Source organism: Bufo bufo, chromosome 11 (assembly GCF_905171765.1).
Source record: "Bufo bufo chromosome 11, aBufBuf1.1, whole genome shotgun sequence".
NCBI lineage: Eukaryota > Metazoa > Chordata > Amphibia > Anura > Bufonidae > Bufo > Bufo bufo.
In genome coordinates, this window is record NC_053399.1 from 30,630,714 (window position 1) to 30,656,977 (window position 26,264).

At 43.6% G+C, this 26,264-nt stretch overlaps 1 protein-coding gene across 1 annotated transcript in view; it reads right to left on the reverse strand.

Moving 5' to 3' along the window:
* LRRC9 (leucine rich repeat containing 9) overlaps nucleotides 1–26,264 on the reverse strand; it is a 126,335-nt gene that overhangs the window by 20,427 nt on the left and 79,644 nt on the right. Inside the window, exons 25-28 of the mRNA XM_040411210.1 lie at nucleotides 24,986–25,094; nucleotides 9,857–9,990; nucleotides 9,534–9,676; nucleotides 134–351 (exon numbers count right to left, since the gene is read on the reverse strand). Of these exons, the coding sequence (XP_040267144.1) occupies nucleotides 134–351; nucleotides 9,534–9,676; nucleotides 9,857–9,990; nucleotides 24,986–25,094 (604 nt within the window). The remainder of the gene's footprint in view (nucleotides 1–133; nucleotides 352–9,533; nucleotides 9,677–9,856; nucleotides 9,991–24,985; nucleotides 25,095–26,264) is intronic.

The window sequence follows — 26,264 nt, forward strand, 5'->3', positions numbered from 1 at the left end:
GGATCCACTCGGGTGAAAGAGCCCTTAATGTAGCTGACAAGGGTAGCTCTCCGATATCTACTCTCCCTCCCAGAAACTAAAGAAGCAGTTCTGTACTCAAAGATGGTTCCATCTCATAAAACCCCACATTTACCTGAATTTTATTAAATCCAATAAACAGTTTCTTTAACTTTATAAGAGGATGCAAATTACTAAAATCACGGAGCCTGTTTTCTTCAATTCGGAGGGAGACTAGAGAACTCTGCTTTGCAAATGACGTCTCAGCGATCATTTTAATCCTGTTATGGTCCAGCACAAGCTCCTGAAGATGCTGTAAACCTTCAAGTCCTTCCACTTGGCTGATCTCATTGCCTAGAGAGGGAGACAGCACAGGTCAGTTGTGTTCTCTAGATAATGGTAGGTGAGCTCACCCATGTAGGTCAAAGTGCGCGAGAAACTCAGTACCCTAAGAACTAATATATTTCTATCAATCAGATTTTGGCACTCAAGACTTCACACTATAAATATATATTGTTTTAGGTTTTAATTTATTGAGGTGTCTTACTTTAGGGTATTTTTTGCTATTGAGCAGACTAGTTTTGTGCAAACACCGACCGCAATTTATTAGTCAAATATACAGGTGAAGCTCGAAAAATGTGAATATTGTGAAAAGGTTCAATATTCTAGGCTCAAAGTATCACACTCTAGTCAGCTAATTAATCCATACCCCCTGAGCAAAGGGGGACCTGAGATTTTTTTCCCTTATAACCATGTTATAAGGGAAAATAATACAGTGAATAGACTTTAATGGGGTCCAGGGTTGCTCATCCCTATCATATCCTAGCAACCATGCGTGAAAATCGCACCGCATTGGCACTTGCTTGCGGATGCTTGCGATTTTCACGCAGACCCATTCATTTCTATGGGGCCTGCGTTGCGTGAAAAACGAAGAATATAGAACATGCTGCGATTTTCACGCAACGCACAAGTGATGCGTGAAAATCACCGCTCATCTACACAGACCCATTGAAGTGAATAAGTTTGAATTCAGTACGGGTGCAATGTGTTCACCTCACGCATTGCACCCGCGCGGAAAACTTGCCCGTGTGAAAGGAGCTTGTGTCCATGTCAGCCAGATCTCCATTACAACTTGGTTAAATCCTGTGGTATATCAGTGTCCATAATTACATATAATATATCATTACATGTGTAGATTATTTCATGTGCTAAGTGCTAGTCATATTAAAAACGCTTGGCCACAACATATATAAAGACTCACACGGGCATATCGCAGGCTGAACACTTCACCAAAAACGGGCACATATGCAGCTCGCACCAGCCAGACGTGCCTAGAACTGTGCGTCTTCCTGCTCGCAATGCGCATGCGCTGCCGTCCCATGTGTCTGCTGACAGCCAGCGCCATCTTAAATAAGGGCAAACTGATGGGCAAATGAACAAGAATGCATAATCAAAGGAGAACATCAGACTCCACTTCCACAAATAGACTGAGTAGATCGCATACTGGTCATTACCTCCACTGCCATGGTGCACGCCGCAGCGCCCCCTAGGCTGATGGGATCACAGCGCGCACACCGCTGTGGACGGATCCAATTATACATTTAACCCCTCAATCACTATGCGAACTATTCAGTCAAATACGCCCCAATAACAATACATTATGTTCAGCCGTTGTATGTCCATGTAGTCCATCTTCTGTGACGGTTATCTCCACAACTACAAAACAATAATCATGACCGATAAACATTCAATCGTTACGGTTATTTACCTAATAGTAATATAAATATCCGTATATAAAGTATAGTTAATTCACTTGTCATAATAGCTGGAATATGTAGAAGGCAGGGTAATGGAATGGAACGTCCTCACTCATCATCCCCCCGGTCACTCTAAAGTCAACATTTAGACCTTTTGGTTTTAATGAGTCCAGGCGAAAAATCCACCTCAACTCATTTTTCTTTAATAGAGACAGATTATCTCTATTAAAGAAAAATGAGTTGAGGTGGATTTTTCGCCTGGACTCATTAAAACCGCCTCATTTTGATATGGTCCAAAGTCATGAACCTGAATTCACTTTCCTTATGGTTTTCTGCAAAGTATTTTGACACTGGTAAATCCCTTCTCTTGTTTCTAATGGTCTGTCTATGGTTATTCAATCTGGTTTTCATATCACAAGTAGTCTCTCCTACATACGGCATTTTACAAGGACACCATAATACATAAATCACCCAGGATGAATCACATGTAAGATAATGTTTAATATCGAACCTCTCATTTGTTATAGGGTGTATAAAGACAGAGCCCTTATTCATTAACTTACAATTTACACATCCTAGACGGGGAAAACAACCTGTGCGTCTGGGTCTAAGAAATGTCTGTCTCATGCCTCCACTCTCAGGTACCGCAGAACTCACTACCCTGTCCCTAATGCTGCGAGATCTCTTATACGCCATCATTGGGGGATCTCTAAAAGCAGCTAATGAAGGATAGCCATGCTTCAAGATACCCCAATGCTTCCTTACTATGCGTTCAATAGAGGGACTTAACTCATTGTATGTGGATACCAATGGCAACCTATCCTTTTTGTGTTTTACATTTGGTTTCCAAAGTTCCTCCCTCGGTATTGCTTTGGCCCTCAGTGCATGTCTATGCACTAGGTTCCTGGGGTAACCTCTAGCCGTAAATGCATTTTCCATATTCTGTAATGTTCGATCTGCATGTTCTTCTACATCCACTATTCTCCTCACCCTTAACATTTGACTGTATGGTTAAGAGTTCACCATTTTCCTAGGATGACCACTGGTATAGTGTAACAGTCTATTCCTGTCTGTCTGCTTGATGTTAAGATCTGTATGCAACTGGTCCTGGTCAATATACACCTGAGTATCTAAGAATTGTACTCTCTCTAGATGCTGTCAATCGGATCTGATCATCAATGGAATTCAAGTACTGATGGAATTCAATTAATGTCTCCATAGATCCAGTCCAAATGAGGAAAATGTCGTCTATGTACCTCCACCACGACAAAACTTGGTTGAAGTGGGAAGATACATAGACAAAACGTTCCTCAAGTGAACGTCCATAGATATTTCCATAAGTGGGCACGGAATTTGAGCCCATTGCAGCGCCCACCTTCTGCAAATAGAACTTGCCTTGAAATGAAAAATAATTACCCGTTAAAGACATTTCCAAAAGATCCAAAATAAATGTCCTTGTTTCATTTGAATAGACAGAATTGTCCAGTACTCTCTCAACTGCTAGTAAGCCCCTAGCATGACTGATGGAGAAGTATATAGTGATACAATGTCGAGTGAGGCCAATATCGCCCCCTTGGGAATCCGTATAGCATTCAGTTTGTTTATAAAATCACCAGTGTCTCCAATATATGACCTTGCCCCAACCGCATATTCTCTCAATGCTTTATCCCAAAAAAATAGCAATATTAGAAAAAATTGAATTCGGGACAGATATAATTGGACGCCCTGGAGGGTCCTCCAACCTCTTATGAATCTTGGGCAATACATATATCACAGTGTACTGATATACATATAACGCAAGTGTACTGAAAGCATTTGAAGACGGATCCGTCTTCAAAATGCTTTCAGTGTTACTATGGCAGCCAGGACGCTATTAAAGTCCTGGTTGCCATAGTAGGAGCGGGGAGCAGTATACTTACAGTCCGCGCGGCTCCCAGGGCGCTCCAGAATGATGTCAGAGCGCCCCATGCGCATGGATGACGTGCCATGCGATCACGTGATCCATGCGCTTGGGGCGCCCTGACGTCACTCTGGAGCGCCCCGGGAGCCGCACGGACGGTAAGTATGCTGCTCCCCGCTACACTTTACCATGGCTGCCAGGACTTTAGCGTCCCGGCAGCCATGGTAACCATTCAGAAAAAGCTAAACGTCGGATCCGGCAATGCGCCGAAACGACGTTTAGCTTAAGGCCGGATCCGGATCAATGCCTTTCAATGGGCATTAATTCCGGATCCGGCCTTGCGGCAAGTCTTCAGGATTTTTGGCCGGAGCAAAAAGCGCATCATGCTTCGGTATTTTCTCCGGCCAAAAAACGTTCCGTTCCGGAACTGAAGACATCCTGATGCATCCTGAACGGATTTCACTCCATTCAGAATGCATTAGGATAAAACTGATCAGGATTCTTCCGGCATAGAGCCCCGACGACGGAACTCTATGCCGGAAGAAAAGAACGCAGGTGTGAAAGAGCCCTAAGACTCCTGAAGAAGCGGTTCAAGTCCAACTCCAACTAAAACCAGTTCATCCTGTCTTGCGGACAGAAGGAAAGGCCCTTATTCAACACTTTTACTTCATATTCATCTAATACATGAGAGGAAATATTTACCACCACATTAGCATCTTTTTTTTTTCTTGGTAACATTCATCATTTTGGGGGTGTTGGATCTTGAAATTTTCTGGGATCTCGTTTTTCCTGGATCTTCCATGCCGGCGACCCCCTCTCCTTGTTTTATGTAAAGTTCTGGTCCTCTAAGAAAAAGTCCAGAAGTGGATGCACTGTTGTTATCAGTAATCTCCTTATCCTTCATAGGTCTGCTGTGATCTTTGTTTTTCTTAGGCATCTTTTTTTGCTGGTAACTTGTCAGCTATCCGTGTGTTCTCCCATGTGTATACATGGCCCGATGTATAATCGTATTCATCTCTGTGCCATTTTATCCAGAAACATCTTCAGGAGTCTTAAACTGAGGATGTGGTTCGACCCCCAACTCCACTGAAACACAGAGCGGGGCAGTTCTGCTTGCGCAGCGTGCCCAATTAACATTGAAACAGTTCGATCTGCATATGAAAAGTGATTTTGTTCCTATGGTAAATTCACATGCTATGGAAGCTTTTATTGGAGCAGTTAAGAATGATATAACGGTCTTGAGACAACATGAACAACAAGGTGTATTGTCTAAACCCAATATTACTTCTAGAGAAATGATGGCTTTGGAGAGTTTGTCCAATAACCCCGATCTCACCATTAAACCCGCTGACAAGGGTGGTGGGATCGTGGATATGGACACCTCCAAATATATACAAGAAATGTACAGACAGTTGAATGAACCAGGTACTTAGGAACAATTGAATAGTGCTCCTAGATTCGATATTGCTGGAGAAATTGAGGGATTATTGGCAAAAGCTGAGAAATGCAATATTATAGATAAACAGCTTAAATAATTTTTGACTAACATCTCCAGTGACGCCTGTGATATATGTATTGCCCAAGATTCATAAGAGGTTGGAGGACCCTCCAGGGCGTCCAATTATATCTGGCCCGAATTCTATTTTTTCTAATATTACAATTTTTTTGGATAAAGTATTGAGAGAATATGCGGTTGGGGCAAGGTCATATATCGGAGACACTGGTGATTTTATAAACAAACTGAACGCTATACGGATTCCCAAGGGGGCGATATTGGCCTCACTCGACATTGTATCACTATATACTTCTCCATCAGTCATGCTAGGGGCTTACTAGCAGTTGAGAGAATACTGGACAATTCTGTCTATTCAAATGAAACAAGGAAATTAAATTTGGATCTTTGTCTTGAAATGTCTTAAACGGGTAATTATTTTTCATTTCAAGGCAAGTTCTATTTGCAGAAGGTGGGCGCTGCAATGGGCTCAAATTCCGCGCCAACTTATGGAAATATCTATGTACGTTCACTTGAGGAACGTTTTGTCTATGTATCTCCCCACTTCAACCAAGTTTTGTCATGGTGGAGGTACATAGACGACATTTTCCTCATTTGACCTGGATCTATGGAGACATTAATTGAATTCCATCAGTACTTGAATTCCATTGATGATCAGATCCGATTGACAGCATCTAGAGAGAGTACAATTCTTAGAACTCAGGTGTATATTGACCAGGACCAGTTGCATACAGATCTTAACATCAAGCAGACAGACAGGAATAGACTGTTACACTATACCAGTGGTCATCCTAGGAAAATGGTGAACTCTTAACCATACAGTCAAATGTTAAGGGTGAGGAGAATAGTGGATGTAGAAGAACATGCAGATCGAACATTACAGAATATGGAAAATGCATTTACGGCTAGAGGTTACCCCAGGAACCTAGTGCATAGACATGCACTGAGGGCCAAAGCAATACCGAGGGAGGAACTTTGGAAACCAAATGTGAAACACAAAAAGGATAGGTTGCCATTGGTATCCACATACAATGAGTTAAGTCCCTCTATTGAACGCATAGTAAGGAAGCATTGGGGTATCTTGAAGCATGGCTATCCTTCATTAGCTGCTTTTAGAGATCCCCCAATGATGGCGTATAAGAGATCTCACAGCATTAGGGACAGGGTAGTGAGTTCTGCGGTACCTGAGAGTGGAGGCATGAGACAGACATTTCTTAGACCCAGACCCACAGGTTGTTTTCCCCGTCTAGGATGTGTAAATTGTAAGTTAATGAATAAGGGCTCTGTCTTTATACACCCTATAACAAATGAGAGGTTCGATATTAAACATTATCTTACATGTGATTCATCCTGGGTGATTTATGTATTATGGTGTCCTTGTAAAATGCCGTATGTAGGAGAGACTACTTGTGATATGAAAACCAGATTGAATAACCATAGACAGACCATTAGAAACAAGAGAAGGGATTTACCAGTGTCAAAATACTTTGCAGAAAACCATAAGGAAAGTGAATTCAGGTTCATGACTTTGGACCATATCAAAATGAGGCGAAGACAGATTATCTCTATTAAAGAAAAATGAGTTGAGGTGGATTTTTCACCTGGACTCATTAAAACCAAAAGGTCTAAATGTTGACTTTAGAGTGACCGGGGGGATGATGAGTGAGGACGTTCCATTCCATTACCCTGCCTTCTACATATTCCAGCTATTATGACAAGTGAATTAACTATACTTTATATACGGATATTTATATTACTATTAGGTAAATAACCGTAACGATTGAATGTTTATCGGTCATGATTATTGTTTTGTAGTTGTGGAGATAACCGTCACAGAAGATGGACTACATGGACATACAATGGCTGAACATATTGTATTGTTATTGGGGCGTATTTGACTGAATAGTTTGCATAGTGATTGAGGGGTTAAATGTATAATTGGATCCGTCCACAGTGGTGTGCGCGCTGTGATCCCATCAGCCTAGGGGGCGCTGCGGCGTGCACCATGGCAGTGGAGGTAATGACCAGTATGCGATCTACTCAGTCTATTTGTGGAAGTGGAGTCTGATGTTCTCCTTTGATTATGCATTCTTGTTCATTTGCCCATCAGTTTGCCCTTATTTAAGATGGCGCTGGCTGTGAGCAGACACATGGGACGGCAGCGCATGCGCATTGTGAGCAGGAAGACGCACAGTTCTAGGCACGTCTGGCTGGTGCGAGCTGCATATGTGCCCGTTTTTGGTGAAGTGTTCAGCCTGCGATATGCCCGTGTGAGCCTTTATATATGTTGTGGCCAAGCGTTTTTAATATGACTAGCACTTAGCACATGAAATAATCTACACATGTAATGATATATTATATGCAATTATGGACACTGATATACCACAGGATTTAACCAAGTTGTAATGGAGATCTGGCTGACATGGACACAGTGTCTAGTCTGAACGGGCTGCAAGACAACACTGGGATTGGAAGTGATCGAGGGGCCAGTACTTTTAAACCTGCATCAATTGGTGATTAATTAATTATGTGATGTATACATTTTTGCACTTTTGCACTTTGTAATTCACTTGGCTTGAGAAAGGTTCTGTGAGAGATCCGAAACGTCGCTGTGTGACACATTATTTTCACGTTTTACAGAGGAGTGCCATGGATTTTTTGTACATATATATTATAGTGTGAAGTCTTGAGTGCCAAAAATATTATTTTTAGAAAAATACCAGTTGTGGTCTCTGGTAAACATGTCCAATATATTATGTGAACCTCATTCTTTAAAGGGGTTCTGGATAGATCATCAGCATCTGATCGGCGGGGGTCCGACACCCGCCGTGTCGAGAAGGCAGAGGCGCTGGCAGTAGTGACGCGGCCTTCTCGCTGTTTACCGCAGGCCCAGTGACGTCACGACTAGTATCAATGGCCTGGGACGGGGCTGTTCACTTGAATGGGGCTTAGCTCCGCCCAGGCCATTGGATACTAGTCGTGACGTCACTGGGCCTGCGGTAAACAGAGAGAAGGCCGCGTCACTACTGCCAGCGCCTCTGCCTTCTCGACACGGCGGGTGTCGGACCCCCGCCGATCAGATGCTAATGATCTATCCAGAGGATAGATCATCAGTTTAAAAAAAAATGCAGAACCCCTTTAAGTAAATGCAGAAGTTTAGGGGCTGATAGCAAAAATTTCAATTGTTGCCCCATTAAGATGCTAGGTTTTGTTTCTCCCTCCACACCCTTTCCAAGAGCTTGGGCCAACTCCTCTCCCACTAGTTTGCTAACAAGGCAGTGCCTTTGGAGAGCGAAGTCCTGCATGGGCCCCAGCCATTCAAAAGGGAAGAAACAACAAGGGCAGGGACCACTCTCTCCCCAGGCCCCATGGAAACTGCAGGGGCTGCGTCTGTGGTGGGTATGCATTTGGGTCAACCTACAATATCTACATATAAACCCTTAGATTGTGAGCCCCATTGGGGACAGTTGGATGCTAATGTCTGTAAAGCGCTGCGGAATATAGTAGCTAAATAAATAAATAAAGCTGTTTCCTAATACAGTATATTCTTATGTGATTAATTGTCTTGTAAAAGAATCTATTCAAATAATAGGCATGTAGGACAGAAAGTTACAAGGAATGCAGGCTGCCATCTGCAGAATGTGAAGCAGCTGGTGTCTGCTGGTGAAGAATGGTCTGACTGGTAAGGCCTCATGCACACGGCCGTTTTTTTTCCCCGTTTACTGGCCGTTTTTTGCGTTCCGTATACGGTCCGTATACGGAACCATTCATTTCAATGGTTCCGCAAAAAAAACTGAATGTACTCCGTATGCATTCCGTTTCCGTATTTCCGTTTTTCCGTTCCGTTTTAACATAGAACATGTCCTATTATTGCTCGCAAATCACAGTCCGTGGCTCCATTCAAGTCAATGGGTCCGCAAAAAACCGGAACACATACGGAAATGCATCCGTATGTCTTCCGTTTCCGTTCTGTTTTTTGCTGAACCATCTATTGAAAATGTTATGCCCAGCCCAATTTTATCTATGTAATTACTGTATACTGTATATGCCATACGGAAAAACGGAACGGAAAAACGGAAACACAACGGAACAACGGATCCATGAAAAACGGACCGCAAAACACTGAAAAAGCCATACGGTCGTGTGCAATAAGCCTAAGGCTCTGAACGCCAGGTTCCCACCAAATGGCAGAGTGAAAGGATTGTAATTGTTCACTGCAGTACCGCACGCAGAGCCACTCTTGTTCTCTGACCCTTTTGATCCGTTGTCCACCTATCGCACGTTGATGATCTATCTTAAAAATAGGGCATCAAGGTTAAAACCTAGAAAAATCTTTTAAGCTTTTAACTTTTTTTTTTTTACTTACCCTGCAAAAACAGAGATTTCAAATTTCTCAATCGGCTGAGTTGCAACTGCGACAAATTACTGATGCCGTTGTAACCCAAGTGAAGCACCTCCAAACTCTGCATTATCGGCGGCAGAGACTCCCCAAATAACGGGTCTCTGGAATTGAAAAAAAAATAAAAATGAGCCAACTTGAGAATGGTAACTTCTCTCCATACAGGAGATGCAATTAGAACCTGATTTCCAAACCTTTCCAAATATAAGATGTGGAATTTTAACATTTGTCATAACCCTGGCTTTATATATCACAGCCCGTGTTCAGTAGGCCACTTATATCCCACCTACCTGTTATTCTTGCCTTGCTGCCCATATCCGCTGGAGTTAACTTTTTGGTGAAGTATCTGCCGGTTGGTCAGGTGATTCTGAGGCTTCTGTCTTGGCAGGATGGACTCAATATGGTTGTAGTTCAGATACAAATTCTATAGAAAGAAAATAGGTTTTAGTTCTGTGTTTGGGGGGGATGGGGGGGGGGGGGGGAAGATATATAGAAGTGATGCATATGTTTTAGCACCTGACAGGGCATAAGTGTCTTTGACCTCTGGACCCCCACCAATCATGAAGATGGGGGCAACGCGTCTCCCCGTATGAATGGAGTAACAGTTGAGCATTTGCGCTGCCACTCTATTCACTGCTACTGCTGGCCCAACCCCTTCCCCTTCCATGCCACGCCCACTTTTTTTTAGACCTGGCGTGAGCGGAGATGTTGCAGATAGCGGCGCAACTAAACGTTGCACCGCCATCTGCGTCTGAAATACGCCTAATAGACGTATTTCAGATTGATAAATGACCCCCTTATTTTCGACTTACACTGACATGCATCTTCTGTATTAATCTATGCCTCTCCAACTCTTTAGGTGCTGTGGTCTCTACCAATTGGGGCATATAAGGGGTTATGAGCCGGGGATCTGAGATGTTACCCAGTGCCAGCCATTACAGCAGGAACTACCACAGTGATCACACGGGTGCTGAGCCTGCAACATCGCCAAGTGGTTCTATTAAAGGGATTGTGCCACAGAAAATATAACCTATTTTTCAAACCAGCACCTGGATCTGAATACTTTTGTAATTGCCGGTCATTAAAAATGTAATATAGCCACAGAGTTATTTAATGAAATCTCTCTCTATAGCGCCACTGAGGTGGTCGCACGCTCTCAGTTTAAATCTTCAACAGTCACCAGCCATATGTTACAAGGAAAGGGCTACAGCAGAAAGGAAACGCCCCTTGACTTACCAACCTGATGAGAATCTAGCGGAGCAACTGGAGCAATGAATGGGGAGATCTCTGGATCCATACGAGTTACAGGGCTGGTTCTAGCTTTGTTAGGGCTCATGCACACAAACATATTTTCTTTCCGTGTCCGTTCCGTTTTTTTTTTGCAGACCGTATACGGAACCATTCATTTAAAAAAAAAAAAAAAAAAACGGAAGGTACTGTGCATTCCGTTTCCGTATGTCCGAATTTCCGTTCCGCAAAAAAATAGGACATGTCCTATTATTGTCCGGACAAAGGTAGGACTGTTCTATGAAGGGTCAGCTGTTCCGTTCCGCAAAATAGGGAATGCACACGGATGTCATCCGTATTTTTTGCGGACTGCAAAATACATACGGTCGTGTGAATGAGCCCTTAGAAAGAGATTTTCATGTACTATATGATTCATTCTTTTACATCAATCACAGCATAACCCCCTTTAGGTCTTATGGCGATTAGGTAACCGCCATTAGCACGCCTGCCAATTTATGGGAAGGGGTTAATATCCACCTAACTGGCTATAGAAATTGCTGTGCGCCGCCTACTCTTCTTCTCAAAATGGTAAAGGATAAAAACGCAGCAGTGACCTGCGCCTAGTAAAAAGCGCCATGAAAACAAGTGATCCCGGAGCGAGGGTCCGTACATGTGCAAACATATTAAGTGCAAATTCATTCATTCCCAATGCCATTTATATGTATTACCGCAGATATGTGAGCTTTCTGACTGTACACAGTAATGTAATATTCATCCGGTAGTCTTTTTAGGAGTAAGGTGTCAGTATGAAATCTAAATATACGCTTGATTACCTCTAATGGAACCCCGGCGAATCCATCCACATCCCTCGCATTACTGTAAATACATACATTAGGCAGGACTGAATGCGCTGCCTTGTATTATTCATAGAGTACTTAACTAGAGAATCAGGCTGAAAGGATATACAGATCCTATATTAATATTACTTATTTATAGCGCTGTCAGTAGCTGAACATGCTTCCGGAGAGACCTGCTATTATTAGGCCGCACAAAGAACTCCGCGTATACATCTAGACCCTTTCCAGCTGATACAGATGCGATGTGCCTGTGCTATCACTCTCAAGTCCCTGCTAAATCTATATAGCTCATATTTCAAGGACAGATCTACAGTATATGATCACTGCGCTAGGAATACACCATTAACTGCTGGCGGATATAGAAAGGGACCTCGCAGCTCTCCTGGCATTGGTACATGCTTGCATTCTCAGTTAAAGGGGTGGTCAAGTCCCTTTAAATAATTGACAAAAAGATCAGAATGATGTAAAATATCAAAATAATCACTAAATTGTAAAAAAAAAATTCCACATTTCTCTAAATGCACTCAAGTGTTAGAACAGACGTTCCAGAATTGTTATTTTCTGAAAAACTATTTATTAAAACAGACATGTCAGGAGAGATGATGGGTTTTTCTGATGTGATCGGTGGGGGTCTGACACCAGGGACCCCCGCTGATCAGCTGTTCGAGAAGGCACCGGCGCTCACAGTAGTGCAGCAGCCTTCTTTCAGCTTGCCAAGCACAGCGCCGTACATTGTATGGTGGCTGTACTTGGTATTGCAGCTCAGTCCCATTCACTTCTATGGGCTGTGAGAAAGCCATGGCGCTACTGCGAGCAGCGGTGCCTTCTCAAACAGCTGATCAGAAGGGGTCCTGGGTGTCAGAGCCCCAGCCTCATTTTAATTTTTTGCATCAATCATGGCATAACCCCTTTAACTCGCATTTGGGCTGGGACACCTGTCCAACAGTGATGGCCAGTTCGCCGTGTTCGCTGCCATCTTAACTGATAAGTCCGGCGAGGCACAGGTAAGTCCTTACCTGTGCCTGTGCGCGAGCCGGTCTGAAATTAAATGCGGTCTCCGGGAGCAGGCAGTTCCGAGAACAGCCTCCGGGGGCCTTCATCGGGCTGTTCTCGGTACTGCCTGCACAGGTAAGGACTTACCTGTGCCTTGCCGGACTTGTCAGTTAAGATGGCAGCTCGCACGTGTTTGCGGGCGAACACGGCGAACTGGCCATCACTGCTGTCCAAGATGCGGATGCATAATGTGTCTGTGATATGCTCGTGTGGCCCTGGCTTGAGGACCAAGTTGGTGACTTTTTGCTATGCAGCTGCACTATGTGGGTTCTCCATTGTGCAGATCTGATATGTGATACTACTATCCACCCTCCTCACTACAGTCCAGTTATAAATAAGGAGGAGGGCCCATGAATTCTTCTTACGCCTTTGATACTTAGAGTCAAACTGGGATACATGTAAGTTTGTAACTTCTGAATTATGCAGATCCAGAATCCATAATTCATTGCTCCATCTAATGCAGTGCCAGAGCCCTACTGTTCTTAATCATGTACTTCTATTGTCCACAGGGATATCAATAATGTAAAGGCTCGACCTACACATAGAGCTACCAGAAAATATTACAGAACTGGTTAAAGGGAATCTTCCAACAGATAAAAGCATCTATTAGCTGCCTAGATAACTGTAAGCTGTGGGGGTTGATACTGCACCCACTGTACGGCCTCTCCAAACTCTGATCTGTCACCTATAACCTGTGCGACCAAACAAAAAAAAATACAATTTCTACTGACTCATATGGAACAGAACAATTGGTTGACATATTAGTAACTTTAAAGGTTTTATACAACTTTCTAATATATTTTAAGGTTCACTTCCTCATCATTTGCAAGACCCCTGCCAGCTGGCAGTGAATGCAAACACTTTTTTTTATACATCCAAATGACTGAAGCCTGTCCTGGTCATGTACTGTTCACACAGGTGCATGACTGAACTAGCAACATGTAGGGGAATTGATTTTTATTTTTTCATTTATTTTATTCATTTACAAATACATAAACATAAAAACAAAAACATCTCCACGGTATATTACATATTTTTCCAACCCTACCCACAACCCATACCCCACGAAGAGAGAGGGAGTAAAAAAACAAAAAACACCAACTTGAGATTATTAAGCCATTGATTCCATATTTGTATCGTACAATCCTTCATCCCCCTGTTATAATATATTATCCTTTCCATTTTTATCATATTATTCACAGATTTCTTCCATTCATTCACAGAAGGCTGGTCTTTTTCAATCCATTTTTCCAGAATAAGCAATCTTGCCTGGAACAGCAGCTTACAAAGTACTTGTTTCACAGCCTTCCGCAAGCGCATGTGAATTGTACCCCCCAATACACAAGCTACAGGATCCCCATATATCTGTATACCTAGAGCTTCATCAATAATAACCGCTAGTACAAACCAATACCTAAACAGCTTGGGGCATCTCCAAATTAAATGCACTAGACCGGCCTGTTCTTCACAACATCTTGGACATTCCTCTGTGGCTCTTAAACCCTTTTTTTTTTTTTTTTATATTAGGGGTGTACGATGTAACCTACGGTATGAAAGGAAGAACTGGGAAACCCTGTGTGAGGCCCTCAGCGAGACCAGAGGCCTATTACTCAAAGCATCTTCCCATTTTATCCACTATGTGTACATCTAAGCTCATATTTAAGTCTCCCTCCACAAGTAACATCAAATGTAATTTTTCCCAATTTATTTTCAATCCTGAAAAATACCCAAACTTATGTATTATACTCATTATTTTACCTAAATCCACCTCAACGTTATTTTTTCATTAATACTCCCATATTGGAATCCCTTAAACTCATCGTTTAATAGCTAATGGTTCTATTGCAATTGCAAAGAGCAACGGAGATAGGGGGCATCCCTGCCTAGTGCCCCTCGAAAGGGCAAAAGGCAGGGACATAACCCCATCCACCGATACTCTAGCTCTAGGGTGCGAGTATATTCATTTAATCCAGTTTATTAAGTGAACCCCAAAACCTTAGCATGTAAGAACCTCCCACAAATAATCCCATTCTATACAGTCGAACGTATACCTTTCTTGCTATCTTTTTGTCTATTCGCCTCTAGATTAGTAAACACCCTCCTAATATTCGAATTGATCAATCTCCCAGGGATAAATCCTGTTTGATCTTCATTTGCTATTGTTTTAATTATTTTTGATAATCTATCCGCCCAAACCTTCGCTAATAGTTTTAGATCAGTATACAGCAAGGATATAGGTCTATAGGATTCTGGTTTTAATAAATCCTTACCATCTTTGGGAATTAAAACAATAATAGCTTCTTCTATTGACTCAGGCAACTTTTCTGTCCTCATAGCCTCACACAGGGTTATCTTCAATCCTGGTAGGAGTATTTGACTAAAATCCTTATATATCTCAAATGGTAATCCATCTCCTCCTGGCGCTTTCCTATCCCTGACAGATCTCAAGGCCCTTACTAACGCTTCCAATTATATTTCTTTCTTCAATTAGTCTCTTTGACTTAATGACAGTTTTTTAAAGGGTACATCCTTCAAGTACTGACATACATCTTCCTTTTCATACAGTATTTTTGATCTATATAAGTCCTGATAGCAGGGGCGTACATAGAAATCACTGGGCCCCATAGCGAGAATCTAAATAAGGCCCCCATTCCCCTTTTATAGCCCCTCCAACTACCCATTCCAGGCCTCTCCCTTTGTTCCATGAACTATTCTTGCTGCTGCGTTTTATAATTTATGCCATCAGGGCCGGATTAGGATTACAAAACAGCCCTAGCACACAAAAGAGCTATAATATATGCAGTGTGTACAGATGTATAGTATATACAGCAGTGTACTGTTATGTGAGGTATGCGGTATAATACATGCAGTGTGTACAGTAGGGCTGCACGATATGGGAATTTTGTGCGATTGCGATTAGGGCCCTAAAAATTGCGATAACGATGTGCGATGCGATATTTTAAGGGAATTGTGCTAGAGGTCTATTTGCTTGGATTTTCCCATATGAGCCGCTGACGCGGCTGGGTATGACATAGTTATGGGGGATCTGTGGATGGCGCTGTTATGTGGGGGATCTGTGGAGGACGCTGTTATGTGGGGGATCTGTGGATGACGCTGTTATGTGGGGGATCTGTGGATGACGCTGTTATGTGGGGGATCTGTGGATGACGCTGTTATGTGGGGGATCTGTGGATGGCGCTGTTATGTGGGGGATCTGTGGATGACGCTGTTATGTGGGGGATCTGTGGATGGCGCTGTTATGTGGGGGATCTGTGGATGGCGCTGTTATGTGGGGGATCTGTGGATGGCGCTGTTATGTGGGGGATCTGTGGATGGCGCTGTTATGTGGGGGATCTGTGGAGGGCACTGTTATGTGGGGGATCTGTGGAGGGCACTGTTATGTGGGGGATCTGTGCAGGACGCTGTTATGTGGGGGATCTGTGCAGGACGCTGTTATGTGGGGGATCTGTGGATGGCGCTGTTATGTGGGGGATCTGTGGATGACGCTGTTATGTGGGGGATCTGTGGATGACGCTGTTATGTGGGGGATCTGTGGATGACGCTGTTATGTGGGGGATCTGTGGATGGCGCTGTTATGTGGGGGATCTGTGGATGGCGCTGTTATGTGGGGGATCTGTGGATGACGCTGTTATGTGGGGGATCTGTGGATGACGCTGTTATGTGGGGGATCTGTGGATGACGCTGTTATGTGGGGGATCTGTGGATGACGCTGTTATGTGGGGGATCTGTGGATGGCGCTGTTATGTGGGGGATCTGTGGATGGCGCTGTTATGTGGGGGATCTGTGGATGGCGCTGTTATGTGGGGGATCTGTGGATGGCGCTGTTATGTGGGGGATCTGTGGATGGCGCTGTTATGTGGGGGATCTGTGGATGACGCTGTTATGTGGGGGATCTGTGGAGGACGCTGTTATGTGGGGGATCTGTGGATGGCGCTGTTATGTGGGGGATCTGTGGATGGCGCTGTTATGTGGGGGATCTGTGGATGGCGCTGTTATGTGGGGGATCTGTGGATGACGCTGTTATGTGGGGGATCTGTGGATGGCGCTGTTATGTGGGGGATCTGTGGATGGCGCTGTTATGTGGGGGATCTGTGGATGGCGCTGTTATGTGGGGGATCTGTGGATGACGCACTGTTATGTGGGGGATCTGTGGATGACGCTGTTATGTGGGGGATCTGTGGAGGACGCTGTTATGTGGGGGATCTGTGGAGCACGCTGTTATGGGGGATCTGTGGAGGACGCTGTTATGTGGGGGATCTGTGGATGACGCTGTTATGTGGGGGATCTGTGGATGACGCTGTTATGTGGGGGATCTGTGGATGACGCTGTTATGTGGGGGATCTGTGGAGGGCACTGTTATGGGGGATCTGTGGAGGACGCTGTTATAGGGGATGTGTGCTATAACACATGGGGCCACGATGGGGGCCAGCATAAGACACACATATAGCATCTTATGCTGGTCCCCCTCATGGCCCTATGTGTCCCTTCATGTGTCCTAAACTGCGCACACTGCGCCACCAATGAATGTAATTAAAGAGGACCTTTCATAGGTCCAAAGAATATGAACTTGGTAGCAGGCTGCATAGAGCGGCGCCCAGGGATCTAAGTGCACTTACTATTATTCCTGGGCGCCGCTCCGTTCGTCCGCTGTGGCCCCCGGTATTTTCAACATTCAAAGCAAGGAGGAGGAGACGCCAGTGAGTCTCCGTCTCCATGACAGCAGCGCTGTCCAATCACAGCTCAGAGCTCAGAGCCAGGGAGTTTTTTTTCTCCCTGGCTCTGAGCTCTGCGCTCTGATTGGACAGCGCTGCTGTTATGGAGAAGGACAGACACTGGCGTCTCCTCCTCCTTCCTCTGAATGCTGAAAATACCGGGGGCCACAGCGGACGAACGGAGCGGCGCCCAGGAATAATAGTAAGTGCACTTAGATCCCTGGGCGCCGCTCTATCATAAAATGGCCAGCCTCTGTACTTTCACTATGAATGCACTGCAGTGCAGAGAGCGGCAGAGAGCAAGCCGGCCGGCGCGTGACTGACGTCACTGTCACGCTCCTCCCACTTAATTCAGGAAGCAGGAGCGTGACTAAGTGACGTCAGTCCCGCGCCGGCCGGCTGCCTCGCTCGCTCCCGCTCGTCGCTGCAGTGCATTCATTGTGAAAGTAAGTACAGAGGCTGGACCTGTTATCAATAGGACAGAGGACTTTTTTTTATCAATAGGGGCCCCTTCATATATAATAATCGCGGCATTTTCGGCTCGGCCGAATCGCCAAACCGCATTTTCCGTTTATCGCGATTCGATTACTTTTGCGATATATCGTGCAGCCCTAGTGTACAGGTATATAATATATTCCCTAGTGTTCTGATATGTGAGGTATGCGGTATAATACATGCAGTGTGTACAGGTATATAATATATTCCCTAGTGTTCTGATATGTGAGGTACGCGGTATAATATATGCAGTGTGTACAGGTATATAGTATATTCCCTAGTGTTCTGATATGTGAGGTACGCGGTATCATATATGCAGTGTGTACAGATGTATATATACAGCAGTGTACAGTTATGTGAGGTATGAGGTATAATACATGCAGTGTGTACAGGTATATAGTATATACAGCAGTGTACTGTTATGTGAGGTATGCGGTATAATACATGCAGTGTGTACAGGTATATAGTATATACAGCAGTGTACAGTTATGTGAGGTACGCGGTATAATATATGCAGTGTGTACAGGTATATAGTATATTCCCTAGTGTTCTGATATGTGAGGTACGAGGTATAATATATGCAGTGTGTACAGGTATATAGTATATACAGCAGTGTACTGTTATGTGAGGTATGAGGTATAATACATGCAGTGTGTACAGGTATATAGTATATACAGCAGTGTACAGTTATGTGAGGTACGCGGTATAATACATGCAGTGTGTACAGGTATATAGTATATACAGCAGTGTACTGTTATGTGAGGTATGCGGTATAATACATGCAGTGTGTACAGGTATATAATATATTCCCTAGTGTTCTGATATGTGAGGTACGCGGTATAATATATGCAGTGTGTACAGGTATATAGTATATTCCCTAGTGTTCTGATATGTGAGGTACAGGGTATAATATATGCAGTGTGTACAGATGTATATATACAGCAGTGTACAGTTATGTGAGGTATGAGGTATAATACATGCAGTGTGTACAGGTATATAGTATATACAGCAGTGTACTGTTATGTGAGGTATGCGGTATAATACATGCAGTGTGTACAGGTATATAGTATATACAGCAGTGTACAGTTATGTGAGGTACGCGGTATAATATATGCAGTGTGTACAGGTATATAGTATATTCCCTAGTGTTCTGATATGTGAGGTACGAGGTATAATATATGCAGTGTGTACAGGTATATAGTATATACAGCAGTGTACTGTTATGTGAGGTATGAGGTATAATACATGCAGTGTGTACAGGTATATAGTATATACAGCAGTGTACAGTTATGTGAGGTACGCGGTATAATACATGCAGTGTGTACAGGTATATAGTATATACAGCAGTGTACTGTTATGTGAGGTATGCGGTATAATACATGCAGTGTGTACAGGTATATAATATATTCCCTAGTGTTCTGATATGTGAGGTACGCGGTATAATATATGCAGTGTGTACAGGTATATAGTATATTCCCTAGTGTTCTGATATGTGAGGTACAGGGTATAATATATGCAGTGTGTACAGATGTATATATACAGCAGTGTACAGTTATGTGAGGTACGAGGTATAATATATGCAGTGTGTACAGGTATATACACTGCACAAAAAAATAAAGGGAACACTTAAACAACACAATGTAAATCCAAGTCAATCACACTTCTGGGAAATCAAACTGTCCACTTAGGAAGCAACACTGAGTGACAATCAATTTCACATGCTGTTGTGCAAATGGGATAGACAACAGGTGGAAATTATAGGCAATTAGCAAGACACCCCCAATAAAGGAGTGGTTCTGCAGGTGGTTAACCCAGACCACTTCTCAGTTCCTATGCTTCCTGGCTGATGTTTTGGTCACTTTTGAATGCTGGTGGTGTTTTCACTCTAGTGGTAGCATGAGACGGAGTCTACAACCCACACAAGTGGCTCAGGTAGTGCAGCTTATCCAGATTGGCACATCAATGCGAGCTGTGGCAAGAAGGTTTGCTGTGTCTGTCAGCGTAGTGTCCAGAGCATGGAGGCGCTACCAGGAGACAGGCCAGTACATCAGGAGACGTGGAGGAGGCCGTAGGAGAGCAACAACCCAGCAGCAGGACCGCTACCTCTGCCTTTATGCAAGGAGGAACAGGAGAAGCACTGCCAGAGCCCTGCAAAATGACCTCCAGCAGGCCACAAATGTGCATATGTCTGCTCAAACGGTCAGAAACAGACTCCATGAGGGTGATATGAGGGCCCGATGTCCACAGGTGGGGGTTGTGCTTACAGCCCAACACCGTGCAGGACGTTTGGCATTTGCCAGAGAACACCAAGATTGGCAAATTCGCCATTGGCGCCCTGTGCTCTTCACAGATGAAAGCAGGTTCACACTGAGCACATGTGACAGACGTGACAGAGTCTGGAGACGCCGTGGAGAACGTTCTGCTGCCTGCAACATCCTCCAGCATGACCGGTTTGGCATTGGGTCAGTAATGGTGTGGGGTGGCATTTCTTTGGAGGGCCGCACAGCCCTCCATGTGCTCGCCAGAGGTAGCCTGACTGCCATTAGGTACCAAGGATGAGATCCTCAGACCCCTTGTGAGACCATATGCTGGTGCGGTTGGCCCTGGGTTCCTCCTAATGCAAGACAATGCTAGACCTCATGTGGCTGGAGTGTGTCAGCAGTTCCTGCAAGACGAAGGCATTGATGCTATGGACTGGCCCGCCCGTTCCCCAGACCTGAATCCAATTGAGCACATCTGGGACATCATGTCTCGCTCTATCCACCAACGTCACGGTGCACCACAGACTGTCCAGGAGTTGGCAGATGCTTTAGTCCAGGTCTGGGAGGAGATCCCTCGGAGACCGTCCGCCACCTCATCAGGAGCATGCACAGGTGTTGTAGGGAGGTCATACAGGCACGTGGAGGCCACACACACTACTGAGCCTCATTTTGACTTGTTTTAAGGACATTACATCAAAGTTGGATCAGCCTGTAGTGTGTTTTTCCACTTTAATTTTGAGTGTGACTCCAAATCCAGACCTCCATGGGTTGAAAAATTTGATTTCCATTTTATTTTTTTTGTGTGATTTTGTTGTCAGCACATTCAACTATGTAAAGAACAAAGTATTTCAGAAGAATATTTAATTAATTCAGATCTAGGATGTGTTATTTTTGTGTTCCCTTTATTTTTTTGAGCAGTGAAGTATATTCCCTAGTGTTCTGATATGTAAGGTACGAGGTATAATATATGCAGTGTGTACAGATGTATATATACAGCAGTGTACAGTTATGTGAGGTACAGGGTATAATACATGCAGTGTGTACAGGTATATAGTATATACAGCAGTGTACTGTTATGTGAGGTACGCGGTATAATATATGCAGTGTGTACAGGTATATAGTATATACAGCAGTGTACTGTTATGTGAGGTACACGGTGTAATATATGCAGTGTGTACAGGTATATAGTATATTCCCGAGTGTTCTGATATGTGAGGTACAGGGTATAATACATGCAGTGTGTACAGGTATATAGTATATACAGCAGTGTACAGTTATGTGAGATACGAGGTATAATATATGCAGTGTGTACAGGTATATAGTATATTCCCTAGTGTTCTGATATGTGAGGTACGAGGTATAATATATGCAGTGTGTACAGGTATATAGTATATTCCCTAGTGTTCTGATATGTAAGGTACGAGGTATAATATATGCAGTGTGTACAGATGTATATATACAGCAGTGTACAGTTATGTGAGGTACAGGGTATAATACATGCAGTGTGTACAGGTATATAGTATATACAGCAGTGTACTGTTATGTGAGGTACACGGTGTAATATATGCAGTGTGTACAGGTATATAGTATATACAGCAGTGTACTGTTATGTGAGGTACACGGTGTAATATATGCAGTGTGTACAGGTATATAGTATATTCCCGAGTGTTCTGATATGTGAGGTACAGGGTATAATATATGCAGTGTGTACAGATGTATATAGTATATTATACAGCAGAAACGGAACCAGAATTGATCTTGGACAATCCCCTGGTACTTTCTTTTTACTAGGGACCCTATGGGTTCTCTCTATAGCATAAAAGTTAGAAAGCGTTCCAGGCTTACAGTTCTCAAGTAACCATTTCTCCATAAATTCAACCCCTCGGTGCCCTCTGGTATTCCCACACATCTCAGATTTGTTCTTCTTGTCCTGTCTTCTAGATCTATTAATTTATTCTCCATTTCCACCTTTGTTTGTTTTAGAGACGCTACATCCTTCTCCAATTTATGTATTAAATCTTCCACTACCGATGTTCTACTCTCCATTTCCTGCAGACGTTCTCTCAACTCTACTGAATCATCTGTAATCAAGCTCACGTCTGTTTGTACCGTCCCAATCTGGGTTACTAATTTCCGCATCAAGTCTAGTCACAGTATAAAAAGTCTCTTTAACCATTTTAACATTAATTTCAGTTGTTACATCATTCATTCTCTGTCCCCCTGAATCATTTAGCGTCAGATTTTCTTCTAATTTCTCTATTGACTCTTTCTCAGAATCAGCGGGCCTCAATGTGGGGGTTGTAGGGGTCAAATACTTATTTAAAGCGTTTTGTTTCTGCCTAGCTTCCAGCCCAGTTCGAGATCTTCTATTATTACTGGGCCCCTGCTGATCCTTTTTTTTTTTTTTTTTTTTTTGCAGCATTTTCAAAAAATAAAAAATAAAATAGACAAGGGAGTGTATCCCAAATAATAAAAAATGAAAAGCCAATACAGAGTTACAGTTGTCAGCAAGTCCCCAAATGTAGCAGCTTTTATATTAAATGCCAGGTGACAAACACAATGCGGCTCTTGAACCCCACTCTCAACTTCTTGCCGTCCAATACATTGCAAATTTCAATCAATCTTCCACCTCACAGAAATCCAAAATTAACAGGTTAAGGCCTTCTGCACACGGCCGTTTTTTTTCCCCGTTTACTGGCCGTCTTTTGCGGTCCGTATACGGAACCATTTCAATGGTTCCGCAAAAAAACGGAATGTACTCCGTATGCATTCCGTTTCCGTATTTCCGTTTTTCCGTTCCGTTTAAAGATAGAACATGTCCTATTATTGCCCACAAATCACGTTCCGTGGCTCCATTCAAGTCAATGGGTCCGCAAAAAAAACGGAACACATACGGAAATGCATCCGTATGTCTTCCGTTTCCGTTCCGTTTTTTGCTGAACCATCTATTGAAAATGTTATGCCCAGCCCAATTTTATCTATGTAATTACTGTATATGCCATACGGAAAAACGGAACGGAAACACAACGGAAACAAAAAATGGAACAACGGATCCGTGAAAAACGGACCGCAAAACACTGAAAAAGCCATACGGTCGTGTGCAATAGGCCTAAAGGTTAGGGATTAGCAGGTTAATAATTCCAGGCAGAGTTCCTTAGTCAGGGGTTAGCAAATTTATATGGAGGAGCATATGCGGTTAATGATAGCAAACAAAAGTCGATAGACCCCTTTTTTTCAATCATTCGTGGGGAAGACCCCTTTGGGAAGAAAGCTAGTATACTTATGAGTGGGGGGCACGTACTGTTAGTTATAAAGAACACAGTCCAATAGCCCCCTTTCCCTCAATCAATCCTGGGGAGGACCCCTCTAATCACCACCTCCAACAAAGCTTCTTCTCCTCCTCCTTCCAAAGCACGCTCCTCCTCCACCACCAGCCAACCACACTGACCCGCTCACCGCCGTCAGTTATCTCTCTCACCACCACCTCTACAGCCCCCGGTAAGTTCGGCTCCCTGCCGCTTTGCCTCCGGACGCTCTGCTCAGGGCGGGATTCGAATGAGCTACGCTGGTCATCTGCCTCGCCTCACTCCCAGTCCTCCAGCGCGCTCGGAGTCTCCAACATCACCGCATGGCCTGCTAGCTCCACAACAGATAACAAGGGCGAGAGGCGGAGCTTAGCGTCTCACGTCAGACGCTCCCATGCTCACCACAGGGGAATTTATTAAAAGGCATCTGTCAGCAGATTTGTACCTATGACACTGGCTGACCTGTTCCATGTGCGCTTGGCAGCTGAAGACGTCTGTGTTGGTCCCATGTTCATATATGTCCGCATTGCTGAGAAAAATTATGTTTTTAGTATATGCAAATGAGTATCTAGGAGCAATGGGGGCGTTGCCGTTACACCTAGAGGCTCCATTTTGCAACTGCCGTCCCCCCTGCACTTTAATTGACAGGACCAGGTAGTGAAGGCATCATCATCCCAGGCCCTGTCAAAGTGCGGCAGATGAAGAGAGAGCATAGCCTCTAGGTGTAATGGTAACGCCCCCGTTGCTCCTAGAGGCTCATTTGCATATAATAAAACAATTTTTCTCAGCAGTGCGGACACATATGAACATGGGACCAACACAGATGTCTTCAGCTGCCAAGCGCACATGTAACAGGTCAGCCAGGGTCATAGGCACAAATCTGCTGACAGACGCCCTTTAAGATCACTGGTTTATGTGCAGGACTTTACTTGAAGTGTGCTGGAGTATGATGATTTACTCCTCTTAACAAATTTGTCACAAAATAAAATTGAAGCCAGCTACGGGCAGGCTAAGATCTTCGCTATAATACATGACAATTTCTGTAGTAAATTACAGCAAATCTGTTGGGCCACTGGAGGCCCCTCCCCTCCCATTAAACCACACCCACTTTTCTTTTTTACTTCAAAAGTGGCAACAGAAAAGCAGGAGGGCAAAAAGTTGCAAATTGAACAAAAAAGGCTTATGCCAAAATCTATAACTTTTTTTTTTCCAACCAGTAAATTTTTATTGGTTTATAATATAATTTTAAGGTTACACTACTTTCTAAAATCTATAACTTTTTTCCACCAGAAACAAACAAGATCATTTCCATTCAGTGTCAGCAAGCAGAGGGATCAAAACAAATTGAAAGTATATAAAAATAAATAAAAAATAAATTCAGATTCAAAAGCATTTTTAAACCATTGTATCCAAATCTACCATCAGCAATGTGCCGTCTGAATTATTGATATGTGCCGTATAAGAAAGCAGTGGGATAAAACCTCTCACCTTCACACGTGACAGAAAGATTAATCCAGTGAACGACGTCAGATTGTTGTTCTCTAAATTCACAGTGTGAACGCTGCTAAAGTGGTCGGCTGGAACCAGGTCAACCGATCTACAAGAAAAGCAGCAGGCATGTATCATGTGCAGTTTATGGAAACTGTGCAGAGGCATTTTGGTGCACTAGTGATGCACTTGTGATCTGCACTTCAATACATTTTGGTGCACTAGTGATGCACTGGTGATCTGAACTTCAATATATTTTGGTGCACTAGTGATGCACTTGTAATCTGCACTTCAATACATTTTGGTGCATTAGTGATGCACTTGTGATCTGCACTTCAATACATTTTGGTGCATTAGTGATGCACTTGTGATCTGCACTTCAATACAGTTTGGTGCACTAGTGATGCACTTGTGGTCTGCACTTCAATACATTTTGGTGCACTAGTGATCTGCACTTCAATACATTTTGGTGCACTAGTGATGCACTTGTGATCTGCACTTCAATACATTTTGGTGCACTAGTGATGCACTTGTGATCTGCACTTCAATACATTTTGGTGCACTAGTGATGCACTGGTGATCTGAACTTCAATACATTTTGGTGCACTAGTGATGCACTGGTGATCTGAACTTCAATACATTTTGGTGCACTAGTGATGCACTTGTGATCTGCACTTCAATACAGTTTGGTGCACTAGTGATGCACTTGTGGTCTGCACTTCAATACATTTTGGTGCACTAGTGATCTGAACTTCAATACATTTTGGTGCGCTAGTGATGCACTTGTAATCTGCACTTCAATACAGTTTGGTGCACTAGTGATGCACTTGTGATCTGCACTTCAATACCTCGGCAGATGATGTGATCAGACCGTAGAAAGGGGGTATCACGCACAAGGGCGTACACAGATATCCTACGGCCCCATAGCAAAAGCCTCCCAGGGAGAGTATACACTTTTGATGAATGAGCAATTTTATTTTAATAAAGGGGTTTTCAGGTGGTTTAATACTGATGCCCTCTACCTGGGATAGGTTGTCAATAGGTGATTGGTGGGGGTCAGACTCCCAGCAGCCTGAATGATCAGGACATGGCGCTTCTTCCTAGGCCAGTGACATCACGCTCATCGGTCACAGGGCGTATTTGCAAGTGAACAGGCCCGAGCTGCAATACCAAGCACAGCCACTATCCAACTTACGGCGCTGTGCTAGGAGGAGGAAGCAGCGATCAGCAGAATGTTGCAACCCTGATCGGTAGGGGTGCCGGAAGTTAGACCCCCACT